Raw genomic sequence first — 19,443 nt, forward strand, 5'->3', positions numbered from 1 at the left:
TCCGCCTGCCCCTGTCACTGTCCTGTGGTTCGGTCTGGCCCTGCTGTAGTCCCCCCCTCCTCCCGCAATGGTTCCGTCCTTGCGAGCTGCTGTCCCTCCCCCCCGCTCTCGTCCTTGCGGTGGTTCGCTCCGCCGCTGAGGAGGAGCCGGCCGAGCCCGCTCCGGCGCCTACACTAAGGAGGCGCCAAGATGGCGGAAGCCTGAGGAGGGGAGGAATGTACCATTCAGCCGAAGACAGGGGCGCTCACGAGGGGTAAGGGGCGGGGGTAGAAGCTCTAAGGGAGGGTCCGAGCGGTGCTCACTCGGGGTGATTTTGCACGCGGCCGGCGTCACAACCATTGGGGAAGCAAGGCGGGGGAGGTCGCCCTGTGAGACTAAGCCGCCCGGGGGAAGAGGCGGCAAACGGACCACCCCTCCTGCAGCGTGCCGTGGTGGTCACGCCCACCAGGCGTGACGTACGGACGAAGCCCCGCCTCGCCCTGCCAGAGCCAATAAAGAGCGAGGCGCCTGGAATTATGAATGGGTTGGTGGCGGCGTCGGGCGCAAGTCCTTAAAGGTGACTCTGTAGGCAGGGGAGGTGTCAGGCAGGCATCGGGCCCCATTGCAGCGGTGGCTCGGCCCTAGCAGCCGCTCCCCTTGCTCCAGGTAGCCGCGGGCGTCGGGAGGGAAGCGCTGGCTGTGCATCTGCCCGAGCATTGTCCTGCAGGGAGGGACGGGCTGTTTGTAGCCGGCTATCTCCCTCCTCGTGATTATTTAATGGCAGGGCCTGGCTGTCTGCCTTACCTGTGCAAGCACTGAACGCGGCAGCTGGCAACTTGTGCTTGTAATTGTTATATGACTTCTAAATTACTATTTACCTTTCTAATGACTTCTTCAGAGACCTTGCAGCTATTGTTCCCGCGGTGAGGGCAGCCGCCAACTAGAAGATGAGCACGTGTGTAGAAACAAACCAGAAGTAATACGAGCCACTGTTGTCATGCCCGAGGTGAAAGGTTTATGTAGAGATAGTGAAGGCAAGGAGTGAGAAAAAACGTGCTGTGTGTAGTATATGGATTTCTTTAAAAACAAAAAAGTTTAAAAATATTTTCCATGAAGATTCTACCTCCCATTTGTGTCAGAGTCCACCAGGGAGCAACACTGACCTGATGGAGGGAAATGGTTTTATGAGGTGGCTTATCCTGAGAGTGTTTGAATGCAGTCTGCAGAAATCATCAGGTGAGGTTGTTGGTAAGAATAATGAAGTCAAATTGTTCACCTTTTTAAAATGAATTGAGGGCTGCTCGACTTCAAATTGTACCCACCCAACCAGCAACAGTGCTTGTTACACTGCCCCTTTAGGTAAGGTAACAAATTAAATGGAATTGTATACCCTAACAGTGCAAAGTTATAGTTACTTATTAAGGTAGGGTGACTGTGGGGAGGAGCATTTTTATTATTTTCTCAAGGAGCTATAACAAATTGCAGTGACAGATCATTGGTCCCAGGTCTTTTCACTACAAATAGAATTTGACTCTTTTACAACACCACAAGGGAGAGGTTAAATAGAACAGTTAAAAATAGTATTTTAAAAAACAACAATGTAGGCTGATATGTATTATCTCTACATACACACATTCCCTTGTGGTACAAAATCCCAGAGGAACATTTAGTGCATCACCTACAGTTTGTTCATTTTTCTTTTCACTCAAGTTTCTTCCTAGGTGACATGTCATTCAAGCCTGCAAGCAACTGAAACAACTAATCTGTATGAATCTTGTAAATTCTGGCTGGAATTAACTCTGGTCACTCTCCTTACCCATTTCCAAACTAGGGATGTTGAACACTGACCAAGCAACTTTTTATCAGTCTGCCACTCATGTAACTTCACAGAAGTCTGTGGATTGACTTCACAGATGAATCTGTCCTGCTGATTTCAAAAGTACTGATAAAATAGATCCTTTCTTTGTCATACAAAAAGTTAGGACAATTTGTCCAATGTAATAAGTAGTTACACCACCAGTTTGTGTCTGGTGATAACAACATTAAAAACAGCCGCTGGTTTAAGTGGAGAACAGGAAAAGAGATCTGACAACACTAACACAAAGATTCAGAATAACTCCAGCTAAAGGTTTGCTGCAATTTCCAACTCAAGTTACAAATACATTCACAATGCTAGAAGGCCAAATATGACATACAGAAATCCAACTCTTGCCAGGATGGCAACTGCTCTTGCAAGTATGTGCAGGTTGCTGGAGAATTCCTTTCTACATGGAGCAGCTCCCCTTTGAGGAAGACGCACCCACTGAATGGTTCTAAAAAGAAGTCCTAGTGAACCAGCACATGGACAGAGGGAGAGGAAGGTTCATCTCTGCATAAAGTTCTTTTCCAGGGCAGCTGGTGTTCTCTGGATTGAGTGGATGTTGCGTTTGACTCGATCTTCCAGAGAGGAAGTGGCTGCACTCTCTAGTTTTATGTGGCTGCAGAAGAATTGAACCAGAAAGAAAATGAGCATATCCTTCCTAAATTCACCACCTTTCTAGTAGACTTCTATGACTTCTGGGCTCACACGCCTGAACTAAACTAAAATAGGAAACCAGCTACTGCTTCCTATTGCAGTTTGTGTTGGAAAAATGGAATGGTTACATTTTAGCCTGCAGCAGACTAAATACCATATTCAGGGTCAGTGTTTCTATGTATACATTTTAAATTACTCTCTAGTACTCCTCAACCTTCCAAATATAGCTAACTGTTAATTACTAATGCATCTTTCACAGGGGATTCAGCTGCTTTCTGAGAGGCGTACAGGAGGGAAAAGCAATCTGTCCCTGAAATGAGGGCAGCACTCCTCTGGGAACTAGAATGCCATAGCTCACATTGTAAGTTGCTAAGTTAGCTACAGACAAGGAGAAGGGATGGCTGACTTCTTGCTTTTAAAACTCCAGCTACACTATTAAAAGACAACCAGTGCTCATCCGTCACCCTCAAGTAACACAAAAACACACAATCTGTTAAGTTAGCTTGTCTGAGTGGGGAGGGAACTACCCTCCTCTAGTGAGATCTGATTGTGAAATAAAAGACTCTAGGTTAGTTTTAAGTCACTTTGCACCCTCCCAATTCTGGGGCATTACAGAAGCTTGGCCCTTGGTAGGATGCATATAATCTTGCGTTGTTGACTAAGTTATGGCAGGCTCCTTAAACTGCACCAGGTCCTGTGGCCCTAAATTTGACCCCGCTCACAATGTCTGTGGAGCTTAAGAAGTCAGCTTCTAGAGCTGTCCTCCTCAGATTCTCAACAGAGAAAACCTTTCCTTAGCTAGATCTTGAGCGTTTTAAGCTTTACACTGCTCAGACTCTCTAACCCAGCATAAAGAGGCTGGAGTAGGGACAAAGGATCTAACCCCTTGTTTACAGATATGTTTCTCTCACAATACCTCTTTCCTCCAGGATCTCTAGTCATTTCTTTATCTAGTTCAGGGTCCACTCATACAAACCCTCTATACATTGATTCCCAATGGTGTTCATGAAGGACTGGGCCTATACTTTGTAGGCCCTGAAGACAAAAACCTTTCTTTATCTGTTTACAGAACACCTCCTCCCTGCCACTTCTCTGTTGCTACGCAAATTATTTACTTCAGCACCACTGTCCAATCTAAAGGATGAAACAGCCATGACCATACTCACTTTTCTTTTTTTTTTTTTTTTTTGGAAAAAAGTGATTAAAAATAAATAAATCTCCTTCATTTTACTGTACAAAGTAGAAGAGGATGATAGAAATCAAAGTCTCTTAGTTTCTGTCTACTCCCAAATCCATGCCTGTGGCCAGTTCAGGACACCTGCTCTACAGTAGGTTTGTCTATTCTGACTGTAAAGGTCCCAGACACTGGGACTTCCACCCATTCCCTTATAAACTATAGCTTGTAGTTAAACTTGGACAGAGGAAAGGAACAGCAGGATACTCACTGCAGGAATTTTCCATCTCGGGAGTCAAGTTTCTGCAGCTCTCGTTCCCGCTCCTCCTCTTTTCGGTGTTTCCTGATGTTGTTTGCCCTCTCCTCTTCCCGCCACTTAGCATTTTCCATCATTTCCTGACGCTTGCGTTCTAGCTCATCTGCAGAGATCTTTCTGTTCACCAAGGAAGGAATACCACTGGGAATTATGATCCATTTGTTCCTTCCAAGCTCCCAACTTGCATCTCCTATTCCCTGACCACAATCTAGAAGTTATTATGGGAAGTGTGGTCTAAGTGCTTATTAGCACAATACCCTAATAGAAGAACCTCCACGTTTGCTAAAGTTCTCATGTACTGCCATTTAAGAAGGCACTTCCTATCTTGGAGGAAAGAGACTGGCAACACAGCCACCCATACCTGGAGTTCTCTCACACTGGCTTTTTGGCCTACAAATTCTGGCAGGCCTTTCTGACATCTTTCCCTCGGGTCCTGTTAACTAAGACACAGTGTGCATGCTTGACTGCTTTGCTATGTTGTGTCCCTAGCAAGAAGATATTTTTCCTTTTCTCAATGGTTGGTAATTGATTGGTAAGACAATGCCTGCAGGATCATCACATTATCCTGATTACAGTGAAACCGAATACTTCCAGCTATCGCTCTGTAGGATGAAGACATCAATTTCATGTTACCCTCATGTGCTGGTGCAAGATATTTGAAGAACTGATACCTGGGAAAAAGAAGTCTAAGGTGTTAAAATGCATACTCAGAAGCATCATGCACTGACTGATTTGGAACCATCTTCCTGCCTTGCTGGACCTCTGGGACACTGTGCTAGTTAATATTTTTTCCTTGTATTACTCATGCCTTAACATTTTACCATCACTTCAGGAAGCTTTTTTATGAATGCATCATGCGCACAAGTTTTTACTTACTTAGTATACCCTGAAGCATGCTGTCGGTAGTATCCTTTCTTCAGGGAAGGGCTTCTAGTTCTTCCCTTTTCCTTCCAATCCACTTTGGTGCTGTGCCTGAAACCCAGGGGCACACATTTTTAACAATCAACCTGCATGATATTAATATACAAAGAGCTTCTTTCTCTATTAACCATGATTATTAACCACAAAACACTAAAGCTGGAGATGAATCTGAAATTACAAACTTTCACGTAGCTTTGAGACCATTATCTGTCATTTTTCAAAGGACTAAATGTTTTTAAAAATTAATATTGACACACAATATTTAGTTTTGTAGATTTTTTTAAAAATTTTCATCCAACTTAAATCCTTAAATCAGCAGAAAAGAAGATAATTCGCATCTGAGCGTTATCCACTTTTAAAGATGGTATAAGATTCTGCAATAAGAATATTGTCATCTATCCATGTTTTCAAAGCATTTTTACAGTACTGAAACTTGTTAAAAAGCAGCAACACAATATTCATCTTTACACAGTTTTAAAGCAGGGCTGTCCAAATAGCAGCCTGGCCCATGAGTGGCTAAATTATGGCCATGGGGCTGTCAGAGCTGCTGTGTCAGTTGGGTGAGCACCCCAGGGGGTAGGGGTTAACATCACCACAGCTCGCCGGATCACAGAATTTCTGGGTTGAGATCTTCCCTACTGGGACCTTGGCAGTGGGGCAAGCAGCAGAAGGTTGTCAACATGCACGGGTTTAACGTTGGTGCTGCTCATCCTGCCAGAGGTGAGTCACGTGGTCCATGAGATGCTCCATGATCCAGATATGGTCTGCCAACCCAAATAAAATGAACAGCCCTGTTTTAAAGAGGCACTATCAGTTCTAAGGTCATGTACTATTTTTTTTCCCCTCTTTACACAAATAGCCCCCAAAAGGAGTATAGCTGAAGGAGAAAGAAAATATTTCACCAATTTGCTTTGTACACTTTTATAAAGTTAATTTCACCATTTCCCCTTTATCACATTGCCCTTTGGCATATTTGTTTGGGTTGTTATTCTCCTCATCTTTCACAGTGACAAAAAGAGAAAGAGGTTTTAAAGAATGGGAAAATGTGATGGTAAAAACACCACATAAAGTGGCAGTGATGCTGGGGGCAGAGTGGGCCTAGAAATTATTATTACACACACTATTCTGTCAACTTGGAAGCGGAAGTAATTTTTTATACAACTGATCAGACATTATCCTGCCCCCAGGGTATACATATCAATCATGCAGTTTTGTACTGCTGCATATCACCACTGTACCCAAGTGCATTTCATATAAAACCAATGGACTTCCAGGAGTCTCCAGCATTTTTTGGGTGACAACTCAGCCTGCAATTTTTGGTTTTTTTGTTATTAATTTATTCTTATGCTTAGAAGGTATCCGAGAGACTCTCACACTGCCAACTTCCTTATTATGATGCTGCGGAATTTCTCTCCTCCAAATATTTTGACCAAAGTTACAGAGGGAGGAAGTTGATGGCTTGCTGTCTTTCAGCTACTCCCTGGCCCACTCACTTTTGCAATAGAGAATACAAGGATTTTCAATAAAATCAGTTCTTTCCCAGCTTTGTTTGTGCCTCAGGATATTTTTACAATAGCAGTAAGATTTGTCCCTTGATGGTGGGATATAAAGCCAGGTATTTGTAGTTCCATCTTGTTTGAATCTCAAGTTATTAGGATAAAGTGAAGTTAGAAACTGGTGCTACAGGAATATAATAATGGTGTTACAAAGAGATGGGTAGGGCAATAGGAGAAATTCTGCAGCTGAGAATAACTAATTTCTGAAAATTCATTCCCTGAAAGCAGTCCTGGGTATCCTTTATTCTGATCTTTCCACAGGTGGGATTCCACACTCACTGTTTACTGTGTCTGAACGGAGATCTTGACCTCTGGTGCCCAGATTCCTCTTCCCAAGTACTCTTCTTGCTAGTGTGTCTCTGAGGAGATCGGGATTGGCTCCTTGACCTGCAACGGTCTCGGTGTTTGTGGGGTGCCCTCTCGTGGCCAGCAACTGGAGAGCTCTGAGACCTGTGATTTTGGTCAGGATCTTTAAACTGGAATTAGAAAGATAGCATCATTTGACAGAAAGCCATTTAAAGCACCAGTCATGAGCACCCATGGACAGTGCCAATTAGCCAGAAAGATACATTAATATACTCTCCATGCTTTAATTCTATGTGTATGATGCAGACACAAATGGTACTGCCTTCATCTTTTTCTTTCTACAACTGATATTATTCACAAAAAGATCCATCTGTTTTATATTCTACTGCAGAGGTTTTAGACATTAACTAAACATTTCTGTAATGCCTTTTAACCCAGGAAACTCACAACTATACACACAGAGCTTCACCAGTGGAGCTGGTTCTAGTGTGGAGGACAGTGGTTACACAGAACAGTATATGAGGGGAATTTGTAGCCAAAAAGATGGGAACAAATCCTGCTGTTATGTAAAATCCAGTTAGAATTTCTGCATCCACCAAAGGGAGATAAACACAAATTAAGGCCTTTTCTGAAAGACAAGGAATGAAAGCATACTCACTGAAATGAATAGGGGTTTTTAATGGGACCTATAATTCAACCAATATGCATAAACAACATATAATTAGAATAGATGTATGATCCTACAAACAGCTGACTTAACTATGTAGGAAGGACAAAATTCCTGCTAGGGTTTAAACCTCTGTTTTCAATGACACTGGCAGGTTCAAATCTGAAGCTTAGTCCATTACATCACCTTCTCCTCAAACCCATTCTCTAGAGTCCAAAACTGCTACCCAGTCCCCAGTGACATGTTTTTTCCAAGAACTACGAGGACACAGAACAGAGGGAATGAGGAATAAGTGCCTACCTGTAAACCATACCCTGGGACTTTATGACAAACAGATTCCCAAGAAGAACTCTCCATCTTCCTTTGGGATCTGTAGAGGGAAAAAATAAATAATAAAATCAAGTACTATCTTCAGAGAGGAAAAAAATTTAAGAATTTGATTTGCATGAGAGCTCAACATGTCCATATATACTGCCTGGCCTTTTGCACCCTGAAGAGGTCACACCAGATTTGCTTTATCTTTCAAGAGAGGATTGCATTCAATGAGCTAATGTTGCAGCATAATTCTGTTGTCTTGTGAGACAGACAGATACCTAACTATTACTACTACACAGTAACCATTACCTTTCAGAATTTCAGTCATTCTAAATGTATTTGTATAGAGTACAATTCCTCAATTTGGTTTTTCTCTATACGAAAAATTCCTCAGAATCAAGTTTTTAAACTGTAATTAAATTTAGTCAATGGTTTTAGTTGTTGACATTCCACTCCCACAAATTGCCAAGTTACTGCTAGCAAATATAGTTAGTAATATATTATTATTGTTATTTTTATTGCACTACAAAATGGTCAGAGTGGTTTACAAAAGCAGAGTAAGGTTTCTCTGTCCAAATCACTTTATTTTATAAAGTGAAGGCAAACGAGACAGAAGACTAAAGCTCAGGGATGGGAAGGCTGGGTGTGGTGAGACCACTGATGAAGGGAAAGGGAGTCATAAAAGCAAGGCTTAAAAAGGAATGAGAGAAGGCAGCAATTGCAAGATCAGAAGAAAATCATTTTAAGTGTTATGTCAGGATAAGAAATTCACAACTGAGAACAGCAGTGGGTAGATGGAGTAAAAAGGGAGGAAGACTGGAAAGTGACAGTAAAGATACAGATAGGCAAAACTGTGCAGGTCTTTGAATCAAAGGTGAAACAGCTTGAATTTGAGACAGTAGAAGTAAAGGTACAGTTCAGGGAGTTACAAGATGAGGCAATAGGATCATTATATATCCATTTTAATGCTGTGCTAATATGATGCATCATCTTTTTGGACCTTGCATTAAAAAAAAAAAAAAAAAAAGACTGCAGGAGGAATTAAAATATACCAGCTATATTCCTTTGTTAAAATAAGTCCTCAGGTATAAGGATCAGCTTGTTGGTAAAGACCAGCTTTACGCAAACAGAGTCACCCAGAGCATTTCAGAGACCTGTAAACTCTCCCTACTTCTATACAATACACATACTCAGGACCTAGGCAGTAGGCCTGTGCAAAGCGGCTAGTATTCACTTCAGATTTGGCCAATTTGCGGGACAGTGATTCGATTCAGTGACTCAAATCACTGTTCCAAATTGATTCAGCAGAATCACCCAGGCCCATCCCCCACCTGCAATCCCAGCCCTGGCAACGGGTGCCCCACCCGCCCCAGCTCTTTGAAAGAAAAAAGCCCAACTCACCGGGTGCTGTTGGGTGTGGGGGGGTGTTCCCCACTGCCCCGCACCATGTGGGGGGCTCTTCCACGAGCCCCCTAAAGCCCCAAGGCCACTGCAGGAGTTGGGGGGAGGGGTTCAGGTTTTTTTCTTAAAGGGCTTGGGTGGGTGGGGCAAGGAGAGCGGGAAAGGGAGGTGGGGTTAGGGGCCCATTGCAGAGCCCCCATGCAGCATGGGGCAATGAGGGGCTGCAGGGATCACCCCCTGCCCAACAGCACCTGGTGAGTCGAGGCTTTTTTTTAAAGCACCAGGTGCTGGGGCAGGTGGGTGGGGTAGCCATAGGGGGACTGGAGAAGCAGGCAGGGGATGGGGCTTGGCAGGGGTCCCCCCATGGTCCCCTGCCCCCTCTTCCAGCCCCCCCACCCCCTATTTACCAGCACGGAGTCTAGCTCCAGCTCCCTGCTGCAGCAGGCGGGGACTGCCCAAATAATCAAAGCCCTCTGAATCTTTTCCCTTTTATTGGCCCCCTGATTTGATTTGGATTTAGAAATTTGGGCACCAAATCGGGCCAAACCTCCTCCAAATTGAATCAGCACCCAAAGCTTTGCACAGCCCTACTAGGCAGAGATTTTTTTTAAATACAATCCCGAGACATACTTTGCTCTGCTACGCTCATCATCACTGATGGAACTTTCACTGCTGGAACTTCGATGTCTGTGTTTTTTGTGCTTCTTTTTCTTTTCTTTCTTCTTCTTTTTCTCTTTTTTTTCCAAACTGCTTTGCAGCTACAATGCAAAAAAATCCAGATTCAGGACCAATCCCTACATTTGCACATTCAGTCAGTTACTATTATAGGACAGGGAGCGCTATGCAGATGTAAGGTCTCACATGGAAAGGTTTTCAGGATAACATTTTTTACAAACACTCATAAGGACTGACAAGGAAGGAGGTCTTGTCATGAAGCCTCACTGAATCCTTCAAGTACTTGGCAGGAGAATAAAAAAACTGAAATAATTTTCTGCAACAGCATGACAAAGAGGAGAGAGGAGAAGATGAAAATGTATGACATGTTCCAGGTAAAGTTCTTGCTGGGAGATTACAATCTGAAACATTCACAGGAACTGAAATTATCTTATTCTTCTCCAAAGAAGCAAGGGAATAGAAACCAGTTCCTTTCTATAAAGAATATTCACTCTAGGGGTACACCTACAGAGATTTTTGGGGCTGATACCAATAGTCATTTTTTAAGGAGGCATATTGGCCAACACTGATCCGATTTCCAATCTGCAGCTTGGCAGTTCAAAAAGCAGCGTTCAGCTGATAAGTTTACTGTAGTGGAAGGGAAGGGGTGTGGGGAGCGCAGATTAAGGCCCCTGTGGTAAGGGAGTGGGGCTGGGCATGTGCTGATCATCTGGAGAGGGGCTCCCGCTGCTGCGCGCACCCCAGGAGGGCATGGGAGGGGTGTGCCCCCAGATCTGCATGGGGCAGGGAAGGCTGCTGCTGTGGGCTGGGGCCATGGCACCACTGGGTTCTTCCCGGTGTGGGCTGGGCCAGGCTGCACTGGGAGGGGGAGTTTGGGAGGGCTGCAGCCACCCCAACCCCCACTCCCAGTGCTGATGCCCACCCTATCCTGAGCACAGCCCAGTCCAGCCACCGCCATGAAGAGCCCCACGCAGCCCCAGTCCCAGCATGTAGCAACTGCCCATCCTACCCTGCACACAGAACCAGGGGGCATATGCCCCCCATGACCTCCCTGGGTGTGCACAGCAGTGGGAGTCACCCCCCCAGATGAGTCATGGCTCTATCCCACACCCTGCCCCGCCCTGGTTGGGCAGGTCTGCCCCAACCCCAGCCCCACTCCCTCCCTCACCATGGAGGCCTTGATCTACCCCCACCATGCCCCTTCCCTCCCCCACAATAGACTTACCAGCTACATGCAGCTCTCCATGTTGCTGGGCTGTGCTCCTCACTGTCTATCTGCTGCACTGTGGCTGCATGCATGTATGGGGCACTTATCAGCTACATTATCAGCCACATCAGACCAATTTCCGATACAGTCAATTTTCTTTATCAGTGCCAATCTGATATTGGACCTCTAGTTCACTCTGACCCACAGTAATGTTCTCAAGTCAATGCAAATTTTGCTCCTGTTTTCTGTTAAAGCGTAGTAAGCAATACATACCAGTTCTTTGATTTTCTTCATTTTTACAGGGTTATTCAAAACTTCTCTTTTTTTCTCTTCCTCTCTTTTTCTAAGAGGAGGAAAGAGCGGCATTAGAGTACTTGCCTTTTTGATATTACTGGTTTTTAGAAACTTCACACAAAACATTCATCTAACTTTCAATCCTGAAAATGCCTATCCACATGCAGAACTGGAGTTTACAGCAAGTTCTCACATGCTGTAAATGTAGCTATAACTGTATGATCAACTTTGTCAGCTTCTTAAAACATAAGGTGCTGAACAGCAAAGTCAATCAACAATCAGTTAGTCCTCTGTATATTTACTCCTCTGCCCCATGACATCCAGCCTATTGAACTGACCTGCCCATTTACTGTTCATCCTGATAACTGTTCTGGAGACTGCCTGTATGCTCAAAAAGGTTGAAAAGCCTCACTCACTCACTCACTCTGCAACAAAGCAATTGTACAGTGCTGCCCACAGACAGCAAACATGACCCAAACACATGGAATGATCAATTCACAGCTTGAAGCCTATGGTCTAATGATACCTTTGTAGGCATTACTGTGATTACCAGTCATGAAAATATGCAGCCACTTTTACACTACAGCCACAGTACTTAATTTTATGCAACACTCATACAGTTATTCTACATATAGCTCTAGAGCGAGATACAAAATTACAACCTAGTTAAAAAACAATCTATTTTTCCACAGATACATTTAGAATTTACACATTCTTATTAGAGGGCACCAACTGCTTCAAATGCTGGGCTAGAAAGTGGGCAGCACAATGCCTCCGAGGCCCCTATCCTGCAAATACACAAGTATATCACTTTATATGCATGCGAGTGCTCTTACAGAAGCTAACAAGACTATACAAAAAGTAATGGCATGCTTACAGATTTGCAAGACTTGGTTCTTATCCTGAAAAGCAAATAATACTTACAAACTGAAAATCAAAGACATGGGACATATATATATCCAACTAACACCTGTGTTGGAACCAAAGATATTAACAACACCTGACAACAACACCTGAGCTGGAACCAAAGATATTCACTTCAGTTTTTTTAGAAACCTTACGTCAAATTGTGCCTCATTCAAATTGTCTTGCTTCAAAGAACAGAGAAAATAAAAAGAACAGTCACAGAATCCAGCAAGAATCACAGAAGCCAGTAAAGCCACCCAAAGACCTGCAGATGCAAGTATTTTGGACTATGTTGTAAAAGTGTACAAGGGCCTAAACCAGGTCTGTACTTACTCTGTGGTTCTGCAGGACAATAACAATTTCTGCCCCAAAAAGCTTACAGTCAAGAGAATACACAAGAGAATGAGACTGACGTGAGGATAGAGGGAACAGGAGGCTAACAAACATAACAGGATTCTTGGACACAAGTGCACTGGGTGTGGTACTCAGTGAACTGACAGCAGTGATAACAACTTGCTCACTGTTGTCTACCACCACTACCAATTCTGTGTTTAGTACCTTATCATGAAAAGTGGATCCTCACGGATTTTGTTTGCTATGTCTAGGACAGAGTTGGCACCTGTGGGGGCAAAAATGGAGCCTGGGAGAAGCCCTGTCTCAGAGGAACAACCTGCATCCTTGTCTTCAGTCTTCTCAAAGACGTATTTATCCACAGGGCGGCCCATCAGATACTCCTCTCTGTTCACCATCCCCCCAGGACCCTGGTACATCCACTCCAGCTTCTCTTCTCTTTTCCTGTTAGAAACAAATTGTTATAGGGTTATTTTTAAATACGAGTGAAAACTGTTTAGCCTCAGCAGACAGTACTCCTGCCTTTTGCCCTAACCCTGCAAAAGTGTAACCTGGTGTTTAACTTTATATGCAGTGAATAAATGCACTGACTTCAACAGAACAATTTACAGGCACGCAGACACATGCGGTTTGTGGACCTGCAATTTGCTCCACAATTTGCTAATTTGCAGCAATGGGGCAAAACTTGCTACTACAATTTCCCAATAAAAAAAAAAAAATCCCTGAAAATAAAGCCGCTTCCTGGTTGGCTGGGGTGCAGCGAACCTTAAGACAGGAGAGCAGGCAGCCCTGGGTTGGCTGCTCCCATCTCCACATGCCTCAGCGTAGGGGCTCTGCTAAGGAGCACCCATGCCAAGGTATCCTGTGCCCCAGCTAGCTACTCCCCAGAGGGCTGGGGTGCAGAGGGTCTGCAGCGTGTCAAGACAGGGAGTCTTCCTCCTCTCCACCTGCTGCTCTGGCTGACTCGGGCACAGGGTACCTCAGCATGGCTGCTTGCAATATTAAGCACTCGCATAAGTCTTCATAAGATAAGGGCCTTAGAATAACATGGGAAAAGCCTATTGGGGACCATCATTTTAAGGAATAATTCTACATATCATCCTTCTAGCTTTTATGCATTCCTGAATAATGCCCATCTTTCTTTTTGGAGACAGTTCTACAGTCCAACTGATCCCATCACTAGGAATAAAGTTCCACAGCAAGAGAAATGCCACAGCCAAAGGTACCTAGACTGTTCTAGTTCACAGGTGACCCATGTGTGGCCTAAGTCCCAAGTGGCATGAGCAGCCTCTGTATCTGGTACAAGGCAGACCAAAAAGGGGCAAGCAGAATAGTGGCAGATTGAACAGGGATCACAGGGTAGGGAGTAGAAAACAGAGCAGCAGACAGTGCAAGGGAAGGGGATCAGAGTGGCACTCAGGGAGGGCATGGCGCTTAATTTGTGGCACATCTGCCAAAAAGGTTGACCTTGATTGTTGTAGTCCAATAAATGCCAAAGGAAAGAGTAATTGTTTGCCTATCATTAAGAGTCTTTTGTTCTGTTTTCATGGCACACCTTTATAACATAACAAACAAGAAAGTTAACTTATAGCTGAACTTTGGTAGTTATAAATAAAGTCCTAAAAGAAATGTGCCCCATTCAGAAATTTCTCCCATGAAATAAAACACAGGATTTGCCCCCAGGGATGAAACTCTGTGTACAGATTAAAACACAGAGCTCTGTCCCAGGCATGCTTACCTGACTGTTCCCATGTCCTCTGCATAGCGTTGCATCTCTTCCCGGGCTCGCTCCTCCTGTAGCTCCCGCTGCAACTCCTCGATCTTCTTCCGCTCGGCTTCATGCTTCTGTTCGGCCTTCCACACCTTCTCCACATTGCGCAGGGTCTGAGGGTGCCAGCTCTTCTTCAGATTCTACATAGATTGGGAACCCAGAAAGTCCTCCTTTACTGGGGAATGCCTTTTGAATGCTAAGCCCCTAAACCCTCAACATGTCCATAAACCCTTTCAGTGAAAGAGAATGCAAAGTTCTCAAAGGAGACCCATGAGGGTGAATGAAAGGCACACTGTTGGGACAAATGTCATACTTAAAAGAATCTTTCCTTGCATACATTCACAGTACTTCAGTATATCAATACTGAAAGCAGGTTACTGAAATAATTTAGGGTCTGCTACATTCTCAGCCCCTTCACCATCACCCAGACTTGCAATTATTCAAAGGATGCAGGATCAGGACCTCATCTTTCACTCATTAAGCTGTTATTTTGCACACACACTACCAACACACCAAGTAATAATCAGCAACAACAAAACAAGTCAGTTCCCCCTTCACCACTTGCAAAGCCTCTAGCAAACAGGATAGAGCTGAGGCTCAAGTATTTTGTGGGGAAGGGGTGGATTTGGAGATACAACCTTAACTTAAAGAGTTTCTTTGCCTTCTAACCCTTGAGCTTTGTAAAACAGCTGTCTTAGGGATCTCTTTTAAGAACCTGACATTGTATATTGTGTTTGTACACACACAGAGATGTTTTGGGGGGAAGGAGGGAATAGAGAAGTGGCTCTCCAATTCAATTACAGCCCTTGTTAGACTCAAGGTCCCCCTCAGCAAATGCCTGTTCTGAGTTCTCACTCATTAAGCACAGAAAAATGAGAAAGCGAGATTCCTGTGGCCAAGCACTTAGAAAAACCACAGCACAGCAGAAGGCTTTGGACACTATGGATTCCTACTGGGCATTTCTGGGTTCATAATCCCATGAATCATGTTTGCACACCTAACATATGACTACTGCTGCATTGGTGCTCTGTGGCACCCCTGAAGGGATCTCAAGGAGATAATTCTGCATGGCACCCCACAGTACCCCGAAGGGATCTTGAGGGGATAACTGTACATGGTGCCCCAACAATGCCCCTGAAGAGATCTCAGGGGCCTGCTGCTGCGAGGCATCCCACAACACCCCCAAAAGGATCTTGAGGAGCTAACTCTGCATGGTGCCTATGGCACCCCCAAAGGAGTCTCAAAGGGCTGCTGCTGTGTGGCACCCCACCACACCCCTGAAGGGAACCCAGGTGCCTGGGGCCCTTTGGCTGAGCATTGCTGGGGCAGGGATCGTGAACGCCACTTGTCTCAGTCAGAGGCTACCTGGTGCCAGGCAGGACCCCGCACACAATCAGCCGCAACCCCTGCTCCGGAGAGCCACCACCCCAGCACGACGCCGGGCGCCTTCCACTGCGCCCCCTCCCCAGCTCCGACACCCGGCCGGGGGCAGGGCCCAGGACTGCCGGGTCCCCTCAGCAGCGGGGAAGCCGCCTCCCGGCCTCTGTGGCCAACCCCAGGCGAGACAGAGACAGAGACAAGCCCCACCGCCACCTCCCCCAGCCCCGCACCAGGTCTCCTCCCCCCATGGCGGCGGCGGCGGCGGCGCAGCTCCTTCGTCTCTTAGCCCCGCTCCGGGCCGGCGCCGGCTGATGGCGTCATTGCCCCACGCCGAGGACCGAGGGCAGGCAGGTGGGTGGGGCCAATTCTTCCCGGCTCTGGGCAGGGGTGACGGTTGGTCCCGGCGGATCGTGAGGCTGTGCGGAGGGCAGTTGGCGCCTGCGGCGGTTGGGAGAGAAGCCGCTCTGAGCTGCCGCTTTTCAAGGGGCGTCCGTGCAGGTTTTCATTATCCTTCCTTGAATGTCACTCCGCTTCAGCCTTTCATGGCAGCAAGACTCACAAGTTACTTCTGTATTGTGTGGGGAAAAAAATCTGCTAATTTTAGTGTTATTCTGCTACTGTGTAATTCTCACCTGTAGCAGGTTCATAAATATTAGGGGCTAGACGGCGCAGGTGAGTGGTAGGGGGGCACATCCCCCCAGATTGGCTCCCGACTCGGCACCGCTCAGGAGGGGGCAGTTGTTTTACCTCATGGGCTGGCAGCGTGTTGTGGGGTGGAGACACACTAAACACAGCACGGAAGTGGATATGGAGCTTTTGTCCCCCACAACTCAGGAGGCACCAGTCACCTCTTCGGAAAGGGACCTTACAAATCATCAGGTCCAGCCCCCAAAACTAGCTTTGGAAGGGGGCACCCAGATTTGAACTGGGGAACCTCTTGATCTGCAGTCAAATACTCTGCCACTGAGTTATACCCCCTCCTCATGCCTTGCATCCTCTCTTAACAATTCTTAATCTGGCCCCAGCCAGAAATAGAGACTTAAGATCACTTGCTGACACCCAGACTTGAATTGCCTTTGGTTCCCAGCTCCCTGACCAGGGGCCTCAGCCATGAAAATATATAATGAAATGTATTCCAGTGTAGTGAAGAATCCCCTTGTTTCATAAAGTAATGGCAAAGTAGGGCTGGAAAAGATACCCAGAGGTCATCAAGTCCAACCCCCTGGCTGAGGTAGGATCACCTATGTCCAAACCACCCTATACAAATCCATTGTCTAAACTATTAGCAGAACTACACTAGTCAACCTTGACATAACCACAGGATGTGGCCAAGAGGCTTCCTTGGCTGACCAGAGAAATCCAGAGCAGCCTAAGGACAAAAAGGGGGGCATATAAGCAGTGGAAACAGGGAGAGATTACTGAAGAGGAGTATACCTCCTCAGCTCGCAGTTGTAGGGAGGCAGTTAGAAAGGCCAAAGCTATCATGGAGCTGAGGATGGCATCCCAAGTTAAGGATAACACAAAATTATTTTTCAGATATATAGGGAGTAAAAGGAGGTCACGGGGTGGAATAGGACCACTACTGAATGGGCAAAAGCAACTGGTGCCAGACGGGGAGGACAAGGCTGAACTCCTCAAGGAGTTCTTCGCCTCAGTCTTCCTAAACGAGGGGCAAGACAAGTCTCACAATGGGATTGTAGAGAGGCAACAGCTGGGCGCCAGACTACCAAGCATTGACCTGAAATGTTGCAGAGTCACTTGGAAGGACTGGATGTGTTTAAGTCAGCAGGCCCGAATGAGCTCCATCCGAGGATACTGAAGGCACTGGCTGATATAATTGCACAGCCACTGGCAAGAATATTTGAGCACTCGTGACACACGGGCCAGGTCCCGGAGGACTGGAAAAGGGCCAATGTGGTCCCTATTTTCAAGAAGGGGAGGAAGGAGGATCCAGGCAACTATAGGCCAGTCTGTCTCACCTCCATCCTTGGCAGTCTTTGAAAAGATTATTAAGGCTCATATATGTGAGAGTCCAGCAGGAAAAATTATGCTGAGGGTAAACCAACATAGGTTTATAGCAAGTAGATCATGCCTGACTAATCTCGTCTCTTTTTATGACCAGGTTACAAAACACCTTGACACAGGAGTAGGGGTTGATATCGTTTACTTAGACTACAGGAAGGCCTTCAATATGGTATCCCACCCCATACTGGTGAACAAGTTAAGTGGCTGTGACTTGGATGATTACACAGTCTGGTGGGTGGCAAATTGGCTAGAAGGTCATACCCATAGAGTGGTAGTGGATGGGTCGGTATTGACCTGGAAGGGAGTGGGTAGTGGGGTCCCACAGGGCTCGGTCCTTGAACCGATACTCTTCAGTGTCTTCATCAGTGACCTGGACGAGGGAGTGAAGTGTACTCTGTCCAAGTTTGTGGATGATACAAAACTGTGGGGAGAAGTGGACACACTGGAGGGCAGGGAACAACTACAGGCAGACCTAGACAGGTTGGACAAAAGGGCAGAAAACAATAGAATGCAATTTAAAAAGAGAAATGCAAAGTGCTGCATCTAGGGAGGAAAAATGTCCAGCACACCTACTGCCTAGGAAATTACCTGCTTGGTAGCATGGAAGCAGAAAGGGATCTTGGAGTCCTAGTGGACTTTAAGATGAATGTAAGTCATCAGTGTGATGAAGTCATCAGAAAAGCTAACTGCACTTTATCATGCATCAGTAGATGCATGACAGACGGAACCAAGGAGGTGATACTTCCCCTTTATCGGATTCTGGTCAGATCGCAGTTGGAATACTGCGTACAGTTTTGGGCACCACACTTCAAGAGGGATGTGGATAATCTGGAGAGGGTCCAGAGAAGGGCCACTCCTATGATTAAAGGCTTGCAGGCCAAGCCCTACAAGGAGAGACTAGGGTACCTGGACCTCTTCACCCTCCGCAAGAGAAGGTTGAGAGGCAACCTTGTGGCTGTCTATAAATTCATCATGGGGGTGCAGAAGGGAATTGGTGAGGCTCTGCTCACCAAGGTGCCCCTGGGGGTCACAAGAAGTAATGGCCATAAGCTAGCAGAGAGCAGATTTAGACTGGACATTAGGAGGAACTTCTTCACAGTTAGAGTGGCCAAGGTCTGGAATGGGCTCCCAAGGGAGGTGGTGCTCTCCCCTACCCTGGGGGTCTTCAAGAGGAGGTTGGATGGGCATCTGGCTGGGGTTATATGAACCCAGCACTCTTTCCTGTCTATGCAGGGGGTTGGACTCAATGATCTATTGAGGTCCCTTCCAACCCTAACATCTATGAATCTATGTAACATCCTACTCTGCTACAAGGAGAGCAGGGGGACCATGGTGGCCAATGTCCTGCTGCTGGAAACGTTGTTAAAATACAGTAACTAATTGCCCCCACTACAGACAAAAGCAAAAACCCCCACAGGCCATACCAATCTGACCCTGGGTAAAATTACTTCTGGACCCATCCGAGCAAGACAGGTGACAAAGGCAAGGAGTGCTAAGGTAAGAAATGGGGGTCCAGACAGTCTTCCTAAATGGGGGGTGGCACACACAGTCTTGCAAGGCCTTAAATGCCTATATACCAATGCTCGCAGTATGGGGAATAAACAGGAGGAACTCGCCCTCAGAATAGCTAGTTCAAACCCAGATGTCATAGGGCTAACAGAAATGTGGTGGGATTCATCCCATG

At 45.9% G+C, this 19,443-nt stretch overlaps 1 protein-coding gene and 1 non-coding gene across 2 annotated transcripts; both read right to left on the reverse strand.

Moving 5' to 3' along the window:
- Window positions 1-1,414: 1,414 nt before the first annotated feature.
- On the reverse strand, window positions 1,415-16,052 carry CWC25 (CWC25 spliceosome associated protein homolog). The gene is made up of 10 exons (XM_019550264.1): window positions 15,965-16,052; window positions 14,322-14,494; window positions 12,791-13,027; window positions 11,306-11,375; window positions 9,781-9,908; window positions 7,735-7,804; window positions 6,741-6,937; window positions 4,861-4,956; window positions 3,940-4,101; window positions 1,415-2,456 (listed from the first exon to the last, which is right to left on the reverse strand). Exons 1-10 carry the CDS (start codon window positions 15,980-15,982, stop codon window positions 2,342-2,344), a joined length of 1,266 nt encoding a protein of 421 aa, XP_019405809.1. The 5' UTR covers window positions 15,983-16,052; the 3' UTR covers window positions 1,415-2,341.
- A 587-nt stretch (window positions 16,053-16,639) lies between these two features.
- Window positions 16,640-16,712, reverse strand: TRNAC-GCA. The gene has a single exon. It is a non-coding gene; the product is annotated as a tRNA-Cys (tRNA).
- Window positions 16,713-19,443: the final 2,731 nt, after the last annotated feature.

This window comes from Crocodylus porosus, unplaced genomic scaffold (assembly GCF_001723895.1).
Source record: "Crocodylus porosus isolate Cpor-Errol unplaced genomic scaffold, CroPor_comp1, whole genome shotgun sequence".
In the NCBI taxonomy this organism is placed as follows: domain Eukaryota; kingdom Metazoa; phylum Chordata; order Crocodylia; family Crocodylidae; genus Crocodylus; species Crocodylus porosus.

What these genes read in the sequence shown, in the direction of transcription:
- CWC25 (XM_019550264.1), bottom strand. An exon ending in GAGGACATGGGAACAGTCAG is followed by an intron (nt 13,028 to 14,321) that starts GTAAGCATGCCT and finishes TGTTTCTAACAG; the next exon opens with GAAAAGAGAAGAGAAGCTGG. An exon ending in TCCCAGGGTATGGTTTACAG is followed by an intron (nt 6,938 to 7,734) that starts GTAGGCACTTAT and finishes TTCTAATTCCAG; the next exon opens with TTTAAAGATCCTGACCAAAA.